Here is a 20,333-nt window from a genome sequence, read left to right as displayed (position 1 = left end):
AGCAGCAAGTAACTGTGCAGAGGTAGAAGGAACAGTGGAGGCGGATGCTGGAGTGGACATGCAGGGGCCTTTGTGGGTTGCTGAGGGATCCTGACAATATGGTGCCAAGACCTGGCCACTGAAATAAGTAACCCTTCTGAGTAAGAGCAATTATTCTAAAAGCATAGGGCTTTTACAGGATGTTCTGGGAATACAGCTTTCTATAACCTTGATGGATCACTTCATGACAGATGCAGCTTTAATGAATAGTCATAGGACCTTGCCAGATACAGCAGATAGTGTAGATATATGGCCATTCTGCTGTGACAGATGACAAATGGTAGTGTTTATGATAATTAATATACACGGTTAACAATTTGTTTCTGGGGGGATAATTCCTTAGATATCTGCAACAATCCATTTTCTGCATTTTTAAGTAGTCCTAGGATCATAGAATAATACCACTTTGATTTACAAGTTTTGTGGGGCTAATGTCGACAGCTCAATATTGCATAAGTTTCACGAATCACGCTTTGATTTCCAAATATTAAGAATTTAAAAAATCTGAAGTTGGAAGCTTAAACTGGAAGGATCCTTATCATATGGTAAGGGTTTTGCACGAGTGATCTCATTTAATCCTCCTGCCACTCACTTGTCTTCTTTCATGTGTGAGGAAGCTAAGGGCCCATCCTTGTAGCAATACCTCCATCTTTACACCTACTCCTCTGCTATGGGGTTGCTGGGCCAAATGCAGGCATAACTTGTATCACTACTTTTAGAGCTTAGTCTGCATGCCCATGTACACACACACTGGATAGGTGGATGGGAATGAATGCTTCCACTATGAGACATAGCAACCACTTGGCCTAGAAGGCTCCCAGGCAAAATACATTGGTCCAGTGATGGGTTTCTACCCCACACTTTATATCTAGTACTTTTTTTTGATTCTTAGAACAACCTTATCAGGTAAGAGCCATTTTTATCCCTATTTCAGAGAACAGGCAAGGTTACACATGGTGAAGGAATGATCCCGAGTTAACAGCTAATAAGCAGTAAAGCAAGGAGTTTCAAGTCCATTCACTTTGTCCCCCAGCCTGAGAGTGGAGGAGTAACCTAGTTGAGTCCTCCCTGTGTTTGTTGTGGAGCCCTAAGGTGGGACAGATATGGCTGACTGTTGATGAGATCTTGTAGTTTAGTGATAGGTCAGGATTGGTTTTAGCCACTGGCTAGTCTTCAAGGTAGAAAGCAAGAAGATGTTAGGGAATATGGGTACTCTTTGGGGACCCAGGAACTGCCAAACTGTATTTGGCCAAGCTGCTTTTTGTTTCCTCTGGGGACCTGATGGGGACAAACCTCCAGAAGCTGTGAGCTTTGGGGCTTTTTTTTTTTTTTTTTGCCTTTGCCCCATCCTGTCCATGTTGAAGTTCTCTATATTCTTCCCTAAATCTGGACACCATACAACTATGAGAGCTATTACCTAACCTTCTGCTTCCTTCATCAGGGTGATCACCTTGGCAGAGGCACGAGAACACACATCTACTCTGGGACCTTGGTGGATTACAAGGACGATGAAGGGGCTGCTGAAGAGAAGAGAATAAAAGTGATCCTCAAAGTCTTAGACCCCAGCCACAGGGACATTTCTCTGGCAAGTGCTTCCCCTATTTCTGGGGAAAGTGCGTGGGTTGAGAAGACCCTTTGCCCTTGGTTTGGGCTAGTGGTTCTCACACTTGTCTTTCAGTCAGAATTCCTCTCTTTAATATAGTCTCAGACCTTGTGTGTAGAATAAGTGATGGAGGGTCGAAGATGAGGTGGGTTGGGCAGCCCCTCACACTTGGCCTGTCCCCTCGCTTCCCTCCCCACTACTAGGCCTGTGTGCAGTACTGTAGAGTTCTGGGACAAGCTGAGTGGTCTCAGAGTTCCTAATATAGCTCAAGGCTCCCATTGGAAAACAAATCTCAGAGGATTCACATGACTTACCCAGGATGTCACAGGATCCAGGATGTTGGAGGGAAACAGTCAAACTGGGAGTGGAGATTTGCTATCTTGGTTTCCCTTTTATTTGTCTTTATTTTTTTTTTAATATTTTTCAGTTATAGGTGGACACAATATCTTCATTTTACTTTATGTGGTGCTGAGGATTGAACTCAGTGCCTCATGCATGCTAGGCAAGCTCTGTACCTCTGAGCCACAACCACAGCCCTCCCTTTTATTCTAATGTAGTGTTAAACATTGTTTTCACTAAAAAGACCAGAGGTAGGCAAGAGTATCTGATGGGAAGACTATCAGCTTGTCCCAACAACCTTGCTGTGCAACCTGTTGGATTTTCTAAGTAAATCCCACATCTTAGCCAGATTGGCCTAGAGGTCAAGGCTTGATAATGCCTCTAATGAGTTAGGGCCAGGGGATCAGTTTTTAGGACCTGGGGTATTGTCAGTGGTGAGCTTTCCTGGCAGCGGGGGTGGGGTGGAGTGGGGGTGGGTGGTTTATGGGTTTTCCCCCAACAGTGGAGGCTGACCCCAGGTATTCTTTTGTCCCATTTTTCCTCAGGCCTTCTTTGAAGCAGCCAGCATGATGAGACAGGTCTCCCACAAACACATTGTGTACCTCTATGGCGTCTGTGTCCGAGATGTGGAAAGTGAGTGTGTCCCCTCACAGGCTGGCCCTGGCTGGGAGTGTGGGTACTGTAAAGACCCTGGAGGGTAGGGGTTGCTGATTCCTCCCTTATGGTACCCAGGATTCTTGCTTTTTGGCAATTGAAGAAATCAAGGTATTCAGCAAGCTATTTGTATAAGTTAATGGTGGTGCCTGTGGAACTAAAACCATTTTCAATCATTTCTTGAATACTTGTTTCCCATCACTCTGGGCCCACACTGTGCTAGACCAAGAGGTTGAGGTAAGATGAGGCCATCTCTTGAAAGAGTAGTAAGAATTGGGGTGGTGAAAGCAGAGTGTAAGCCCAAGCAGCTGGATGGCCTGTTGAGACTGGCTGCCTTTAACCACCAACAGTTCTACCTTCTTTTGATGGCAGGTTGTAGAGGGGTGGGTCTTCAGCCACTGCTATTCACCTATCTTGGGGCTGAAGCCTCCAGAAACAGATGGCATCTGCCTGAATTTCTGACATAAATTTGGAAGAACTTTCATTTAACCACGAGCATATTGCTATGGAATGCAGTAGTGTGGGCTGTTCTTACATGAGTCCTGCTGAGAGGGACCCTTTGTCACTCGAGTGACCTGACCTCTGTATGGCAGTGTGTGGTAACAGTAGCAATAGGCTGGGCATGGTAGCACATGCTTATAATCCCAGGGGATTGGGAGGCTTAGACAGAAGGATCGTAAGTTCAAAGCTAGCCTTAGCAATTTAGCAAGGCCCTAAGCAACTCAGTGAGACCCTGTCTGTAAATAAAATACAATAAAGATCTGGGGATGTGGCTCAGTGGTTAAGTGCCCTTGGGTTCAGTCACTGGCACCAAAAAACAAGTAGCAATAGTGGCAGCACTGTTCTCAGAGCCCTTGTTCTGTGTGGTCAGGTACTTAATCAAGGCTTTCCATACCTCATTACGTTTGGCCCTCCCCATTTACACCTCTTGTGAGGTGTAGGTATTGCTATGTCTGAAAATTTACAGATGAGGGATCTGAGACTCAAAGAGGTTGTCACTTGCTCAAGATCACCCAGATTAGTGGAAGAGCATGGGGTTGAACCCAGGTCTGTCCAACTCTGAAGTACTCTGTCACTTGTATCTCCCAAGGATATCTGTGTAAGTTGACACAGTACTGTCCATCTAAAGAGGGCTCTTATAAGGGGATGAGGCAAAATACTGTCCTGGACAGACCTAAGTTCCAGATGTGGCTGTTTTCATACCTATAGATATCATGGTGGAAGAGTATGTGGAGGGGGGACCCCTGGATCTCTTTATGCATCGGAAAAGCGATGTCCTCACTACACCATGGAAATTCAAAGTTGCCAAACAGCTGGCCAGTGCCCTGAGTTACTTGGTAAGAATATTCTCATAATGTGGTAATCTCCAGCAGAAACCAGAATGCTCCTGTGGGGGTGGCAGGAAGCAGGTGCTGGTAAGCAAGTGGGAGACCCTGTGCTTGGGTTTCAGGCACCAGGGCTCTTTGGTTGAACACAGATGTGTCTGGTACTTAGTGAAGATAGTAATTTGAGCTGTTCTGCAGGCACTGAGGAATCCTGTTCAGAAGAAAATGGTATCGTGCCAGAGGTGTCTGACGCAGCATGTGTACTGGCTAGGAATAGTGCAGGGCTTGCTGAGGGAATGAGTGCAACTACTGGCATCCATCAGCAAGAACATTATTGGGTGCTATCCTGGATAGCTATTCCCGTTTTATAGATTTTAGTCACTTTAATCTTCACAAAGCCCTATGAGACATGCTCCACTATTATCTCCCTTTCACTGATGAGAAAACTGAAGTCAGGGAACATTATATGATGTGAAGAAGTGATGCAGATCATTGGTGCAGAGGCTAGGCTATGGAGCCTGGCTGTGGCTTGGAGCCAGAGATGATCTGATGGGCCATGGTTGGGAACAGGGAATATGGGGAGGAAAGATAAGCACCTTATCAAATGTCCCTATTTTATAGGAAGATAAAGACCTGGTCCATGGAAATGTGTGTACCAAAAATCTCCTCCTGGCCCGTGAGGGCATTGACAGTGAAATTGGCCCGTTCATCAAGCTTAGTGACCCTGGAATCCCTGTCACTGTACTGTCAAGGCAAGGTAAGTTGTCCCCACAACCCCACAGCCATTTACTCTAAGCCAGAGATCTAGCTGGCAGGGAGAAAGGTCTTGACTGGGTCAGGCCTCCCTTTAGAATGGGTCAGCAAACAGGTGTCTGGTGCTCCTTTCTCCTAGGCCCTGCATGGGAATATGGAGCCACAGGAGGGTGGTTCCTGATAGCCCAGCTGAGGCTGTCAGATCCCCATGGTAAAGGCCCCATGATCAAGGGACTGGGGTAGTACATGGGGCTATGGACTCCAGACAGTGGTCAGAGAGATGCCAGAGCAGAAGTTAGGCCTTCTGGGTCCTTCTCCATATTCTTCTGGAACTCCACTGTAGCCAGCGAGCATTTTGGGGGGCACCCCAGCCTATTTTATCAAGTGATTGCTGTGGTCTCACATCCTTACTGTGAATTAGGTTGTGCAGAGTTGCAGTCTTTAAAGGAAAGGGCAGTCCCAGGAGCTGAGACTGAAACCTATGCCAAACAGGTCTTGCTGTGTATCCTAACCTGGTAGGCCACATGAGGGGACCAGTGTGTCCTAGGTCCTTGATCTGGTGTCCTCTAATGGCCTCTGCTGTCTTTTTTTAAAATTTTTTTTATTTATTTTTTATTTATTTTTTAACATTTTTTTATTGGTTGTTCATAACATTACAAAGCTCTTGACATATCATATTTCATACATTAGATTGAAGTGGGTTATGAACTCCCAATTTTACCCCAAATGCAGATTGCAGAATCACGTCAGTTATACATCCACAATTTTACATAATGCCCAATTAGTAACTGTTGTATTCTGCTACCTTTCCTATCCCCTACTATCCCCCCTCCCCTCCCCTCCCATCTTCTCTCTCTACCCCATCTACTGTAATTCATTACTCTCCTTGTTTATTTTCCTATTCCCCTCACAACCTCTTATATGAAATTTTGTATAGCAATGAGGGTCTCCCTTCATTTCCATGCAGTTTCCCTTTTCTCTCCCTTTCCCTCCCATCTCATGTCTCTGTTTAATGTTAGTCTTTTCTTCCTGCTCTTCCTCCCTGCTCTGTTCATAGTTGTTCTCATTATATCAAAGAAGACATTTGGTATTTGTTTTTTAGGGATTGACTAGCTTCACTAAGCATAATCTGCTCTAGTGCCATCCATTTCCCTGAAAATTCTATGATTTTGTCATTTTTATTGCTGCATAGTACTCCATTGTGTATAGATGCCACATTTTTTTTATCCATTCATCTATTGAAGGGCATCTGGGTTGGTTCCACAGTCTAGCTATTGTGAATTGTGCTGCTGTGAACATCGATATGGCAGCAGCCCTGTAGCATGCTCTTTTAAGGTCTTCAGGGAATAGTCCAAGAAGGGCAATAGCAGGGTCAAATGGTGGTTCCATTCCCAGCTTTCCCAGGAATCTCCAAACTGCTTTCCAAATTGGCCGCACCAATTTGCAGTCCCACCAGCAATGTACAAGAGTACCCTTTTCTCCACATCCTCGCCAGCACTTGTAGTTGTTTGACTTCATAGTGGCTGCCAATCTTACTGGAGTGAGATGGTATCTTAGGGTAGTTTTGATTTGCATTTCTCTGACTGCTAGAGATGGTGAGCATTTTTTCATGTACTTGTTGATTGATTGTATATCCTCCTCTGAGAAGTGTCTGTTCAGGTCCTTGGCCCATTTGTTGATTGGGTTATTTGTTATCTTATTGTCTAATTTTTTGAGTTCTTTGTATACTCTGGATATTAGGGCTCTATCTGAAGTGTGAGGAGTAAAAATTTGTTCCCAGGATGTAGGCTCCCTATTTACCTCTCTTATTGTTTCTCTTGCTGAGAAAAAACTTTTTAGTTTAAGTAAGTCCCATTTGTTGATTCTTGTTATTAACTCTTGTGCTATGGGTGTCCTATTAAGGAATTTGGAGCCTGACCCCACAATATGTAGATCGGAGCCAACTTTTTCTTCTATCAGACGCAGAGTCTCTGATTTGATATCAAGCTCCTTGATCCATTTAGAGTTAACTTTTGTGCATGGTGAGAGAAAGGGATTCAGTTTCATTTTGTTGCATATGGATTTCCAATTTTCCCAGCACCATTTGTTGAAGATGCTATCCTTCCTCCATTGCATGCTTTTAGCCCCTTTATCAAATATAAGATAGTTGTAACTTTGTGGATTAGTCTCTGTGTCCTCTATTCTATACCATTGGTCCATCCGCCTGTTTTGGTACCAGTGCCATGCTGTTTTTGTTACTATTGCTCTGTAGTATAGTTTGAGGTCTGGTATCGCTATACCGCCTGATTCACACTTCCTGCTTAGAATTGCTTTTGCTATTCTGGGTCTTTTATTTTTCCATATGAATTTCATGATTGCTTTATCTATTTCTACAAGAAATGCCGTTGGGATTTTGATTGGCATTGCATTAAACGTATAGAGAACTTTTGGTAATATCGCCATTTTGATGATGTTAGTTCTGCCTATCCATGAACAGGGTATATTTTTCCATCTTCTAAGATCTTCTTCTACTTCTCTCTTTAGGGTTCTGTAGTTTTCATTGTATAAATCTTTCACGTCTTTTGTTAAGTTGATTCCCAAGTATTTTATTTTTTTGGAGGATATTGTGAATGGAGTGTTTTCCTCATTTCCGTTTCAGAAGTTTTGTTGCTGATATACAGAAATGCCTTTGATGTATGCGTGTTGATTTTATATCCTGCCACTTTGCTGAATTCATTTATTAGTTCTAGTAGTTTCTTTTTAGACCCTTTTGGGTCTTCTAAGTATAGAATCATGTCATCTGCAAATAGTGATAATTTAAGTTCTTCTTTTCCTATTTTTGTGCCTTTAATTTCTTTCGTTTGTCTAATTGCTCTGGCCAGTGTTTCGAGAACTATATTGAATAGAAGTGGTGAGAGAGGGCATCCCTGTCTTGTTCCAGTCTGCTGCCTTTATCATTGATTTTGATCAATTCAGCATATTGAGTTTTGCTCTACGATTTAATCAAAGAGTAGACAAAATTTGGAGAAGATGGATGAAAAAACAATCCTTGCAAATGAGACTTGATCCTCTGCTCTTTGGAAGGGCATGGGAAACATCCTTTGGTACCTGTTGGATGCTTATCATGTGGCCATTGCCCAACAGTTCTGAGGCAGAGATACCCCTGGGGCTGGTAAGGGTCCTGTCCTCAAGGTCTGAGACACTGATGTTTCTTGAACAAGCAGAGTAGCCAGGGACCCAGTAGTGCCCATGAAATGCAGTAGGGACCTAGACTTGGGAGAAAGATCATCCAACTGAAACAGAGTGATTCAAGGAGCTGATGAGATTTCATCTGGGTTTGCAGGTCAGCAAGGTAGCTAGAGCAAGGGACCAGAGGCACATCTTTTAAGGACACCAGGGGCACGTGCTGTGCCAGAAAGGACATGAGAGGACTGTATGGTCAGTTGGGCCTGTGCCTGAGTGCTGGGCTCAGGAGCACCCTCCTTCCCAGGGCAGCTTGGAAGCTGCTCTGTACAGGCTACTAAGTTTGCTGATAGGCATTTTCATGGATGTGACAGGGGTCTCTGCTGAGATTTCTGTCTCTGACCTTGGTTAGAAGCCAGAAACAGGTCACAGAGATTGCCAAGAGAAAGGGATATGAGACTTCTTTGCCTCAGTCTTTTCTCGTCCTTTCCCCAAATGAAGGAAAACCAACATAAAACAACACAGCTGAGAAATGGTCTGTGGTATGTGCAAGCTGCTCTTTGTGTTGTCCTCATCTCTCTGCTGCCTTTTCTTTCCTGAACCTTTGTTCACATGATCCCCTGATGCCACCAATCCCCAATGATGGCCTACCTGGGGAATGCTCTGCTATCTCTGAGGCTAGGGCTTCCCAAGACTGACTGCTCATGACCCTCTTGGGGAGGATGTGATGAGCGAAGCCATCTGCTGCTGGCCTGATCAGACTGATATATCAGAAGTGCCAGGGGCAAGGTATGGAAGGCAGTGCATCTTACCAGCTCCCCCTGGGACTCGTGGCCAGTCCATGTTTGCCAGAAAGTTTTTCATTAACTCAGGTTCTTGCAGTTTTGACAATGTTTAGCTTTCCAGGTGATCCCAGAAGCTGATTTGTAAAGTCTTTTCTTTCTCTAGAGTGCATAGAACGAATCCCATGGATTGCTCCAGAGTGTGTTGAAGACTCCAAGAACCTGAGTGTGGCTGCTGACAAATGGAGCTTTGGTACCACACTCTGGGAAATCTGCTATAATGGCGAGATCCCCCTGAAAGATAAGACTCTGATTGAGGTAAGCAGTTGTTTCCCAGGGAATGTGGTAGGTGAGATTCACTAAAAAGGGACTGTCCAGAAGTTAGGAAGCCTCATGCTATGGGAAGAGATGGACTTGAGTTGAGTCTTTCCAGTAGACTTGCTGGCTATGTGATCTCACGAATGTAACTTTACTTTCCTAAGCCTCAGTTTCATCATCTATAAAATGGAGGTAAATAAAAATGATTTTGTGGGCTCCTTGTGAAGAGTAACAAAATATGTAGAGTGACAGACATACAATCAGTATTGAGAAGACTGTTAATGTATTATTTATCTGAGTTTTTAAGTGCCTGTTATTCAACAAAATGAACACACAAGTGTCTACTGAGTACCAGGTAAAGGATCCTAGGTGAAAGCTGGGGCTCACCATAAAGTAGACATGGGCCTGCCTTCCCTGGAGGATATTAGGAGGTGGAAGGGGAGTTAGGCTAAAATAAAGATACTAAGGTTCCACAGATGGTATCTAGCACCCTGTGGGGGTCTAGCTACAGGTTAGAAGCTGGAAGGCAGTGATTTCACTTTAATTTTTTAAAATTGCAGCAATAGTTTATTTCTGAATTTTAAAACAATAATATTTGAAGAAAATTTTGAAAACACTGTAAACAATTTTTTTTAAAAAGTCACCCATAAGATATCTGATCACTGTTAACACATTGACTTAGTCTTCCAGTCTATTCATATCATTTTTAAATAAAATTTGGTCACTGCTAGATATAGTTATATTTTCCACATTTTAAATTTTAACATTGTGAGTACTTTCCTATTCAATTCAAAAGTCATAAATTTTTATAAATTTGAGTTAACTTGTTTTAACTCTAATTTACTTAACTAATTTTATATTTGACGTTTTTGTTGTTTTCAAATTTCCAGTATTCTAATTCTGCAGGGAATACTTTTGTACATAAGTCTTTGCTCATATCCAGTTTATTTCTGAGTCATTCAATAATTGGAATTAATGATTCAGAGCTTGAAGAATCTGAAGGTTGAAATACAAATTGCCACACTGTATTCCAGAAAGGCTGCCTGACTTCACTGGAATGCAGTGTCTAGGGATTGGGATGTATTGCCCTGTCTTCCTTGAATTTGGATTACTTTAGTATTAGGACTGAGACTTCCTCATGCTGGAATAAGGCCAAAGTAACACATATGTTTATAAAGTCCACCTTTCAGGAGAGATGCCAGGAATTAATTAAGGTAATTACTTCTCAGCTGAGATGACAGGTTTTGAGGGTGGTTCCTTAGTTTTTTCCAAGTGTCCCTCTTCTTTACAGAAAGAGAGATTCTATGAAAGCCGGTGCAGGCCAGTGACACCATCATGCAAGGAGCTGGCTGACCTTATGACCCGCTGCATGAACTATGACCCCAATCAGAGACCCTTCTTCCGAGCCATTATGAGGGACATTAACAAGCTCGAAGAGCAAAGTAAGATGTTGTCCGATGCTTAACTGGGATCATTCACAACCCTGGAGAGCAATTGGGGGAAGTGGGGAGATGAGTGGGAGCCCAGAAGCCGCAATCCCTAACCATCAGTTACCTTTTTTAAAGTTGGTTTTCTTTTCTATTAGATCCAGACATTGTTTCAGAAAAAAAACCAGCAACTGAGGTGGATCCCACGCATTTTGAAAAGCGCTTCCTGAAGAGGATACGTGACTTGGGAGAGGTAAGTGGCACCTGGTGCAGCTCTGGCTGCATCTTCTGCTTGCACATCACCTCTCTGCATAAAGTCACCTCCTGTTCTCCCTTACTTTATAAGATAAAGAACATTTCTGCATTTTGGAAGCCACTTTTAGCATGCCCCACTTGACCCACACGCCTACCAGGATGCACATTTCTGCCTGCATGTGTGACTATGCATATACACAGGATGCTGGCCTGCTCCCAGGAGAGCCGAGTTTTCTCTGTGGAGCAGAGGGGATTAGATGCAGATATGGAGGAAATAGAAAAATCTCTGTCACTGACTTTGGGGAATAAGTTCCCTGCGAAGCTCTTTAACCTGTTAAGTCCAAATTTCCAATTCTGTGAGCATAATAATTATTTCAAAGTTACCAAAAGTGGTATATTTGTTGCTTAAGTTTTTATAGGTGTTCCACATCTGGGACAATGAGACAAAATGGGTTAACTGAGGGATTGATGTACTACACAGAGTGCCAAAATAGACTCTCAAACTTTCTTCCTTTGGACCTTGAACGGGAGTTTCCAACAGTTAATATGACAAGGGAGGCTCCTGTGATCTATGTCTTTACACAGATCTTCTATTGTTAATTGAATGAAGAGTGGCGTATCTTGAGTAGCCACTGTGTGCTATCATCTGTGCTGGGCAGTTTCACAAGCACAGTCCTCACAGCATCCCCCAGAATACTTGTTACTATTGTATACAGAAAACACAGTAGGACTCAGGATGATTGTGTGTCAGGGCCAGCCAATGTCACCATTAGGTGGCTTGGCTGGGGTCTGATGCCATAGCTTCTGAAGATTCCTTGTGCACAGCTGCACTGTGGTGCCTGCCTGTAGAATGGGCTCTGGGTTCTCAGAGGACTCCACAGTTTTCTACAGGTCCAGATATGTCCTTCATCATTTTTTGGGTTACTTTTTCTTGGAAATTGGGATTGATGTGTGGGTTCATCAGTCACCTGTTACTTTGTCTTATCTCACTTACAGAGGAAGTGAGGCCAGGAGAGGAAGGGGGTTGTGGTAGGTGGTGGAATCCAGGTGAGAGCCTTCTATCAGCAGAGGTCTGACCAGCTATTGACCCCTGGCCTTCAGGGGAACAGCTATGAGGAGTAAGACTTATTTTCTAAGTGTGTTCCAGTACCGCCTGGGGCTTCTTATAATAGTACGTACATTTTTTTCTCTAGGGCCACTTTGGGAAGGTTGAGCTCTGCAGGTATGACCCAGAGGGGGACAACACAGGGGAGCAGGTAGCTGTCAAATCCCTGAAGCCTGAGAGTGGAGGTAACCACATTGCTGATCTAAAGAAGGAAATAGAAATCTTAAGGAATCTCTATCATGAGAACATCGTGAAGTACAAAGGAATCTGCACTGAAGATGGTATGTTGCACACAGTGGGGTCTGATTTAAAGACTAAGTGACTGTTATGGTCATAAGGCCAGTGCAAAGCAGGCAGGCCTTGGCCTCATCTAGGTCATCTGAACATACTGGCTGTGGCTTCTATAGGCTGGTAGGGCTTCCAGGTTGCATGCTATCAAATCCCGTAGCAGCTTCTGGGGAAGTACACCGCCTCCCTCCCAGCCAAGGCATGGTTCCAGCCTCGTCTCTCCAAGGGTTCACACACACATGCTGTGTACTAAACTGTACCCACCCAGATATCTACACTGATGCCATATGGAGTGAATGACCTTCCTCACTCCCTTTCCCCATTCTTCTGATTCAGTCCTAGGCAGGGCATCTTGTTCTATGCTTATCTAAGTCAAGATGACAAATGGTATTCAATGGTAGTAGTTTACTAATACTTGTATCTTATTTGTCAGCCAGTATTCCACTGAGGTGTATAAGGCTACTAGTGAAAGAACTTGGCTCATAAAATTATTAATTTGCCTAGTGGATTACAGAGTACTCAGGCTGTTATCCTAGCGATGCTTGTGGCTGAGGTAGGAACCTAAGTGTTAAGATTTTTTCTCTGTTGAGGGTCCTGCAGTGCAGAGGTTAGGAGTTGGTATGTGCTCGGGGAATAAAGAAGGAGCCATGGGCAAGTCCTCTGACTCCATGTCCCGTGTTCTTTCCTCTTTGGCAGCCTCATACTGATGTTTTTTTCTCCCAACAGGAGGAAATGGTATCAAGCTCATCATGGAGTTTCTGCCTTCTGGAAGCCTTAAGGAATATCTTCCAAAGAATAAGAACAAAATTAACCTTAAACAGCAGCTAAAATATGCTGTTCAGATTTGTAAGGTAAAAAAAGAAAGCGTGTTTAAAAAAAAAAAAAAGCAGGCATTCTTCCCTAGTAAATTTTTTTGTAATTTAATTTTAAGACAAGTGGGAAACTTTGTAATAATTATACTGAGTTATTTTGCTCTGTATTATTGGGATGAGAAATGAGCTTTTACTCTGAAAGTGAACAGATGTATTAAGTGTGACTGCTTGAATGTGAATTTCTTTGAGTCAATTGATCTTACTATTTTTGCTTAAAAATACAAATCAAAAAATTGTTATGTGAATGAAATGACATTTCTTTTTCTTATGAAGTTATACAAAATCCATCTGAATGATTTTAACAACATGTTTTATCTTTATTTCTCTACTAGGGAATGGACTATTTGGGTTCTCGGCAATATGTTCACCGGGACTTAGCAGCAAGAAATGTCCTTGTTGAGAGTGAACACCAAGTGAAAATTGGAGACTTTGGTTTAACCAAAGCAATTGAAACTGATAAGGAGTACTACACCGTCAAAGATGATCGGGACAGCCCTGTGTTTTGGTAACTGAGTCAGACAATTAGAGTGCAGTAGTGATGCAGGGTTTACACCATTTTAAGTTCTTTCTGGCTATGCTAATGCCTCATTCCTCTGGCCTGAATCAAGAGAGGATTAGAACAGTTAGAATTGATTTATATTTACCTTCAAGAAACACCAGTCAGGCTGAAAAGCAGCCTGTGAAAATGCCTGAGCTTGGATGGCACCATCTTCCAAGGAATGGGAGCCGTCTCATTACCAGCTCAGCATTTCCGGCTCCCATCTGCACAGTTCTCACAACTATGAGCAGGTGGAGGGATGCCTGGAGGGCAGGTGGGAAGAAGGGACAAGATGTGACAAGGTGGGCATCGAGTAGTCAGGGAAATCCTGGACAGAGCAAGTGATGGGAGGGACGCTTGACCATCTCTCATGAGGCACCAGTCATCCTGGTTAGAAGGCCACATACTGACCACAGCCCCCCTCAGTTGCTTTGATCTCTACACCATCCCCTGTAAGACTGATCAACACTCAGGTGTGCTGCACAGATACAGGCAGACCTCTCACACCTGCAAAACCTGAACCTTTGCTCACTAATACAAAACAGTATGTCTCAGGGCCCACCCTTCATGCCAGAGATTTGGAGACCAAGCAGATAGGTACAGAGTGAGGCAGCCAATGTGAAGGAACAGTTAGCACAGAGGGGTTCCAGCTTGGTTTTCTGGAAGTCTTGAGTGTTTAGCTGAAGGGGGCATGTGTGACTAACAGGAATGAGAGAGTACCTGAGATAAACTCAGCATGGGTAAACATGAAGGGGCAGGAGGTTTTCAGAGGGTGGCTAAGTCAGAGCTCTGGAAAGGGAGTTCTGCAGCAAACACTCCATTTCTAGAGCAGTGGGAATACCATTGTAGGATTGAAGGATACAAATTATTTTTTAAGAAGATAACCATGGAGGAAAGCAAGATTGGAGCCAGGGAGTCTGATTTAGCCATAATGAACTAGGACGGTGATCAAGATAGTGAGAATTAAGTAGATTTGAAGAATGTTTAGGAAATTAGACATAGAATGCCTTAATATCTGGCTTGGGCAATTGGGTGTCATTCACCAAAACAGATAAAATTAGAAGAGGATAGGCTGGTGAGGTCCCTGCTGATCTAGGAGCCTGTAGGAATCAAACCTGGGGCTTGTTTTCTTGTGACCTCCTCCTCTACAGGAAGTATATGGGTCGGACACAAAGAGTGCAGACTAGTCTTATTTGGGGGCAAATACATGCTACTAAGAACCTGTATAGTAGCACATATGTACATAATACATACTAGATGCCTGTAAGGATCGAAGAGGCGACTTTTATGAGCTAATCTGTAATTTTTGTTGAAGTAGCTCTGCCATGAATTGAAGGCTCACATTCTTTATTTCAGGTATGCTCCAGAATGTTTAATTCAGTGTAAATTTTATATTGCCTCTGATGTCTGGTCTTTTGGAGTGACTCTGCATGAGCTGCTTACTTACTGTGATTCAGAGTCTAGTCCAATGGCTGTAAGTCTTAACTTTTCTCTTCATCTGAAAACAGAACCCAACTAAAATATGTCCATGCCTGTGCTTTGTAAGTTTGGCTTTTAAATGGAATTAAGTCAGTATACTATATTGGAAAGATAAAAGTCCACTTTTCTATCTTACTTGGTTTGTTACTTATCTATCTGTGAGTCTCTCAGGTTTGGGTTTCATAAGGAACTCAAAGTTAAACTGGATGATCCGACTTCCCAGGGTCTGTCTTATCTGTGAGAGTTTGTGCCTTGTTAATTTCTAAATGCAATCATCTTCATGAAACAGCCTCCTTGGCTAGCAGAATCTAAGACACTGATTCCAGATTAACTGTTGAGAGCTAGTAAGGATTTTGGATTTTTATTTAACATTGCTTAAGAAGAAAAACATTTTTGTTACTTTAATTTCCAGTTAATTCTACAAGTTGTACTTTAATCTGCTTAATTTTTATACGAGTGTATGCAAAGTAAACATTTTGTTTGGTTTTATTTTACATAGTTGTTCCTGAAAATGATAGGCCCAACTCAAGGCCAGATGACGGTAACAAGACTTGTGAATACGCTGAAAGAAGGAAAACGTTTACCATGCCCGCCTAACTGTCCTGATAAGGTATTTATCTTTCCATAGCTCAAGATATCCAGCAAGGAAGTGAGGAGATGGAGTAGAAACCACCTGTAAAATAGTTTTCTGAGTCTGAGACATCTAAGGAATCATCTTTGGTGTGGATGATAGTAATGTTCAATGCAAGTACTCTCCAGAAAGAGGCTCCTTTCCATGCTTGTCCACACACACCCGCCCCCCAAGGAAGTTTTGGTGTAGCCTTATTATGAAAAATATATAAAATTGTACGTTTGTGTGTAATTTTATCCCACTTAATAACAGCATTTATAATGTTTATTCTGTTTTTAATACTCTAAAATTAATTGAGGCTTTCAGTCTCAACTCCTTAGACCACTTAGATACACTGGATAGAATAAGTCCAAGAGTGAGGTGGCCAGTGGCAAGACGGAGTCTAAACATAAGGGTTGGTAGTGACATGGACTCTGCTGAAGGGCAGTCAGCCATGTGCTTCTCAGATGTTAGTACCATTTTTGAACTGCAGTTATGAATATTTCCTATATTTTAAATAATTGAAATTTTTTTTTACTCTTAAGAAAATAATTTCCTTATAGTTCCAAAATTATTTCCTTACGCTTGATATTTCTATAATTTTTTGAAAAGCTTCCAAACATAACAATATTTTTACTATGACTACAGTTCTTGTTTTTACTTTTTATAGGTTTATCAACTTATGAGAAAATGCTGGGAATTACAGCCATCCAATCGGACAACCTTTCAGAGCCTTATTGAAGGATTTGAAGCACTTTTAAAATACGAAGCATGAATATCATCTAAATTCCACTGTTTGTTGATAAAGTAATCGTCCCCCAACAAATACCCAAGCCGTTTTTTAAAAAATTTTTTATGGAAAAAGTTTATGTTCTAACAAAATATAGTCAACAAGTCCTTGAGCACGTGCACATGTGTACAGCACACTGTGGTGCTCAGCATGGATAAAAACTTCTTTTCAATTCAGCCTCTCTCAAACTTAGTGACAAATGACAACAAAGATACCTAGAAAGCACTTAAGCACTCCTCCCTTTGGAAAGAATGTCCCACTCACTGTTTCATCTAGCTAGTTTACTGTCATAATTACATACCAAAATGGGATTTGTGAAAATAAGAGGAACTGACCAAAGTGATGTCTCAAGATGATTGCTGTTCCCAGCTGCCAGCTGATCTGAAATGTTTTTCTGGCACATTAATCTTAGACAAAAATTGATGGACTTAGGTGATACTCTTAACATACCCTCAGATTTCAATATCTAGACAGTGATAGACCAAGCATTCTTAAAATAGTAGATACCAGTTAGTATACTATTGTTTCCTTACAAAAAAAAAAAAAAAAAAGTAGGTATTCCTGTCACCAGTAAGACTGAAATATCAAGCTGTTTTTTCAGTGGCTCAGTTGCTGGTCCCTTGATTGACTACTGGGTACCCATTGTTGAGCAACCTGGTTCTGCACAGGAGCCAGCGTGGAAATAGATACTCTGCTGCATGTTATTATTTCTTGAGAACTAAGCCTGGGCCAGTGCTTTCCTAAGCAGTCAACTTTTATCAGACAGACTTTGCAAACCTGGATGCTATTAGACATGCTTTTAAGAAACATCAGCGCATATCCTTTTATAACTCTACCACTTTGGGGCAAGCTGTTCCAACATTGGTTTTGGATGCTGTATATGAACAGAATGTATACCACATACATTGCACTGTTCTTAAGAGTGTTTCAATACTTACCACCCATCTACAAGGGTCAATCACTATTGTGACCATCATCTTATGGTGCAAAACTTGAAAGAAAAGACCCGTCTAGAGACACTCTGGAGTTCAGGATACATTTAGATGGTTTTCAGTTTGCTTGGAGGTAGCTGGGTAATTAAAAATGTTAGTGTCTGATTTAATGTGAAACATAAAGTTCTTTACGACCAAGAGTCTGAAAAACTTTTCTGTTAATGATGTCTAGTATTCTTCAGTATCTTACTTTACATCTTTTGAGCCCAAAGAAAGTTCAGGATTGCTTTAGTGGCAACAATAAACTTGACATTTAAATTTGTTCAGTTGCCCTGTATCTCTGTGTCAAACCTGTGGCCGCTCTGTATGCACTTTGTTTACTCTTTATACAAATAAATGTACTAAAGACTTTACATGCATATGCGTTTTAATATTTTCATTTTTGAAGCATTTCAAACAATTCACTTACATAGAAAAATAACAGTATAGATTCTGAGGGGGGAGGGTTGGTAATGACTTAGTACTAACACCACTTGAGCTGCACTTCTGTTATGTCTGATGAAAACGGGCCACAGGCCAGTATGGATGGCAAATCTGCATGTGCTGTGAGCCAAAACATTTTTTAGTTCTTCCAATCTGTGCCTCTTCTCACTTTGTAACTCATGTAAAATTCACCATCTTCCCTGTCTTCTGTTCTTAACTTCAATAGAAGTGTGACTAAGCGCTGAAGAGGCAAAATACAATAGGAAAATCAGAAGGACACGTACAGGACATGGAGATGCCATTAGTCATCTGCCACATAACTGATGTAATCCTGATTGTGATTTATAGGTAGTATATTTCTTAGCAACTGTCTTAGTTTAACTTTCCAGCCATAATTTTCCAGCAGAAGCTAGTGAATGCAATAAATTAGACCAAGTAAAATTCTTTACAAAGCATACAACATATGAACCAGTTCTAGACTTTATAATTAAAGCAAGATATCTATATCTTAGTCAAAAACAAGTTCTTCAAAAGACATATTTTAAGGATATGATCTGAAAGACTAAAATCCTTGAGATCTCAAATTCAATCAGTTATAGTCATAACAATGAACAGACTTAGAAATTTCTAAATGGCAAAAGGTTTTTCATGCATTTAGTACCACAGTCTTCAGAAAATGGTGATGTCAAAAGTCACATTAATAAAGACAAAAATTCTTTTCAGAAGTATAGTTGGTAAAATCACTCATATTTTTCAGCATAATATACTACCAAAGAATGAGAGACAAACCAGAGAGTGAGGTATAGCTTATTAGCTCAAATGGTTATAAATACTATGTCCCCATAAGACTTTCAGAGTGCAGCATTGACTGCTTTACTCTATTGTGGAAATATAGGGCATTTGATGACAAAAATGACCCTGTCTAGTAATTAGATCATCACTAGTCTATGCTATGAAATGAGACACAGAAACCTATGTTCTTGTCACTTACAAGTCTATCTCATAGGTTAAAGCTCTTTCTTTAGGCGAAATAAAAGGAATGGGGAATTAGTGCTATTGGGTCAGTGCCAGAAACACCGTGAAGGGCCTGATAGTAAATGTTTTAGGCTTTGCAGGCTATATGGTCTCTGTTGAAGCTACTCAGTTCTACCAAGGTTACAAAAGTAGCTATAGATGATACGTGAATGAGTGAGTATGGCTGTGGTCCAATAAAATTTTGTAGACACTGATAATTGAATTTCATGTAGCAAGTTTTCATCCCCCGCCTTCAAACACTTAAAAATGTAAAATGTCATTCTTAACCTTGCAGACAGCACAAAGATAGGTGGTGGACTGAATCTGGTCCTAGGGTAGTTTGCTAACCCCTGTGTTAGGTCACCACAAAGTTTTTTTTTAATCTAAGCTATCTTCTGGTTTTTACAAAAGGTATAAATAGTAACAACACGTTAAAAGTCAAGCATCTGCAGTATTGTATGCCTTGGACTTCATTATCATTCTGTTGTTGGGTTTAATAGTGCATGGCTGGTGTGGGGGTGATAATGAAATTTGCATAAAGAGCGTCTTTATAGCATGGCCATCAGCACGTTTGGTACTTGCACCCTTGTAGTTCTAGGAAAAGTCCTAAAAATCTATAAATGAGATTACTTCTAGGGGAAGTAAATTAAAATGCACATTGGCTTATAAGAAATTCATTCTAAGGCTAAGGAAACAAGATTGTTTCCCATTTATTGCTTCAGACTTTTATATGTGATGTGAAAATTATTCCCATTCCTCAAACAAGGAACGTTGAAACATGATTAGTTTCTCCAATGGACAGTAAGTTAATGTCACGTTGATTAAGAAGTATTAATTCTAGTGGAAAATGTCCTCAATTGATGTCTCTTCTTATTGCTACCATTTTTTATTTGGCAATTCTGCCTGCTGCACAACACAGTTCCTTCTGGGAAACAATAAACCCGTATTTATAGGATATGGCTAGTTTGAATGAAGTTAAGGCAGCGATGAACAGCAGAGATACTGCAGAGAATCTCAGGAGGCTGTAAGGAGAAAACTTAGTATACTCGCTTCTTTTTTAAGTAGGTTTCCATGTAGTATGCTCCTGTGCCCTGAGAATGCTGGTCAACTAATTCTACTGCGCCACCTTCTGGAGCAGAGATGAGATAGGATGAGCCTCGCTTTTCATTTCTTAAAGAGGACACCTATAAGAAAGTAAAATCTCAATTAATATTAAAATGTATATTAAATTGGCTTATTAAGGATGTTTCTGAGAAAAACATTCTACTTCAAGTTGGTGCAAATACAGAATAGCAGGATAAATATCAAAACCATCAAATATATATTTAAAAATATAAACCAGACACCATGTTGCATTCCTGTAATCCCAGCAATTTAGAGGAAGAGGGTAGGAGATCACAAGTTCAAGGCAACCATGGGCGACTTAGTGAGACACTGTCTCAAAAAAAAAAAAAAAAAAAACTGGGCTGGAGGTGGGGTGTGGGGCTTGCTGGTATAGCTTAGTAGCAGGGTACCCTGGGTTAAATCCTCAGTACCAAACAAACAACAAAACAACACACATACAC

At 41.4% G+C, this 20,333-nt stretch overlaps 2 protein-coding genes across 8 annotated transcripts in view; one reads left to right on the top strand and one right to left on the bottom strand.

Annotated features, from left to right (window-relative positions):
• Jak1 (Janus kinase 1) overlaps nt 1-17,684 on the top strand; it is a 129,082-nt gene extending 111,398 nt beyond the window's left edge. For both annotated transcript variants that reach the window (XM_078026406.1, XM_078026405.1), the window contains exons 13-25: nt 1,481-1,624; nt 2,527-2,614; nt 3,845-3,972; nt 4,582-4,717; nt 8,824-8,975; nt 10,267-10,417; nt 10,561-10,655; nt 11,851-12,043; nt 12,777-12,901; nt 13,255-13,427; nt 14,817-14,934; nt 15,439-15,549; nt 16,220-17,684. In XM_078026406.1, coding sequence (XP_077882532.1) covers nt 1,481-1,624; nt 2,527-2,614; nt 3,845-3,972; nt 4,582-4,717; nt 8,824-8,975; nt 10,267-10,417; nt 10,561-10,655; nt 11,851-12,043; nt 12,777-12,901; nt 13,255-13,427; nt 14,817-14,934; nt 15,439-15,549; nt 16,220-16,324 — 1,719 coding nt within the window. In that variant the 3' untranslated portion in view covers nt 16,325-17,684. The remainder of the gene's footprint in view (nt 1-1,480; nt 1,625-2,526; nt 2,615-3,844; nt 3,973-4,581; nt 4,718-8,823; nt 8,976-10,266; nt 10,418-10,560; nt 10,656-11,850; nt 12,044-12,776; nt 12,902-13,254; nt 13,428-14,816; nt 14,935-15,438; nt 15,550-16,219) is intronic.
• The window catches only part of Raver2 (ribonucleoprotein, PTB binding 2), an 89,200-nt gene continuing 86,547 nt past the window's right edge, over nt 17,681-20,333 (bottom strand). For all 6 annotated transcript variants that reach the window (XM_078026410.1, XM_078026412.1, XM_078026407.1 and 3 more), the window contains one exon: nt 17,681-19,952. In XM_078026410.1, the coding sequence (XP_077882536.1) occupies nt 19,806-19,952 (147 nt within the window). In that variant the 3' untranslated portion in view covers nt 17,681-19,805. The remainder of the gene's footprint in view (nt 19,953-20,333) is intronic.

The sequence above is a fragment of the Ictidomys tridecemlineatus genome, chromosome 11 (genome assembly GCF_052094955.1).
Source record: "Ictidomys tridecemlineatus isolate mIctTri1 chromosome 11, mIctTri1.hap1, whole genome shotgun sequence".
In the NCBI taxonomy this organism is placed as follows: Eukaryota; Metazoa; Chordata; class Mammalia; order Rodentia; family Sciuridae; genus Ictidomys; species Ictidomys tridecemlineatus.
This window is presented reverse-complemented; position numbering and strand designations above follow the sequence as displayed.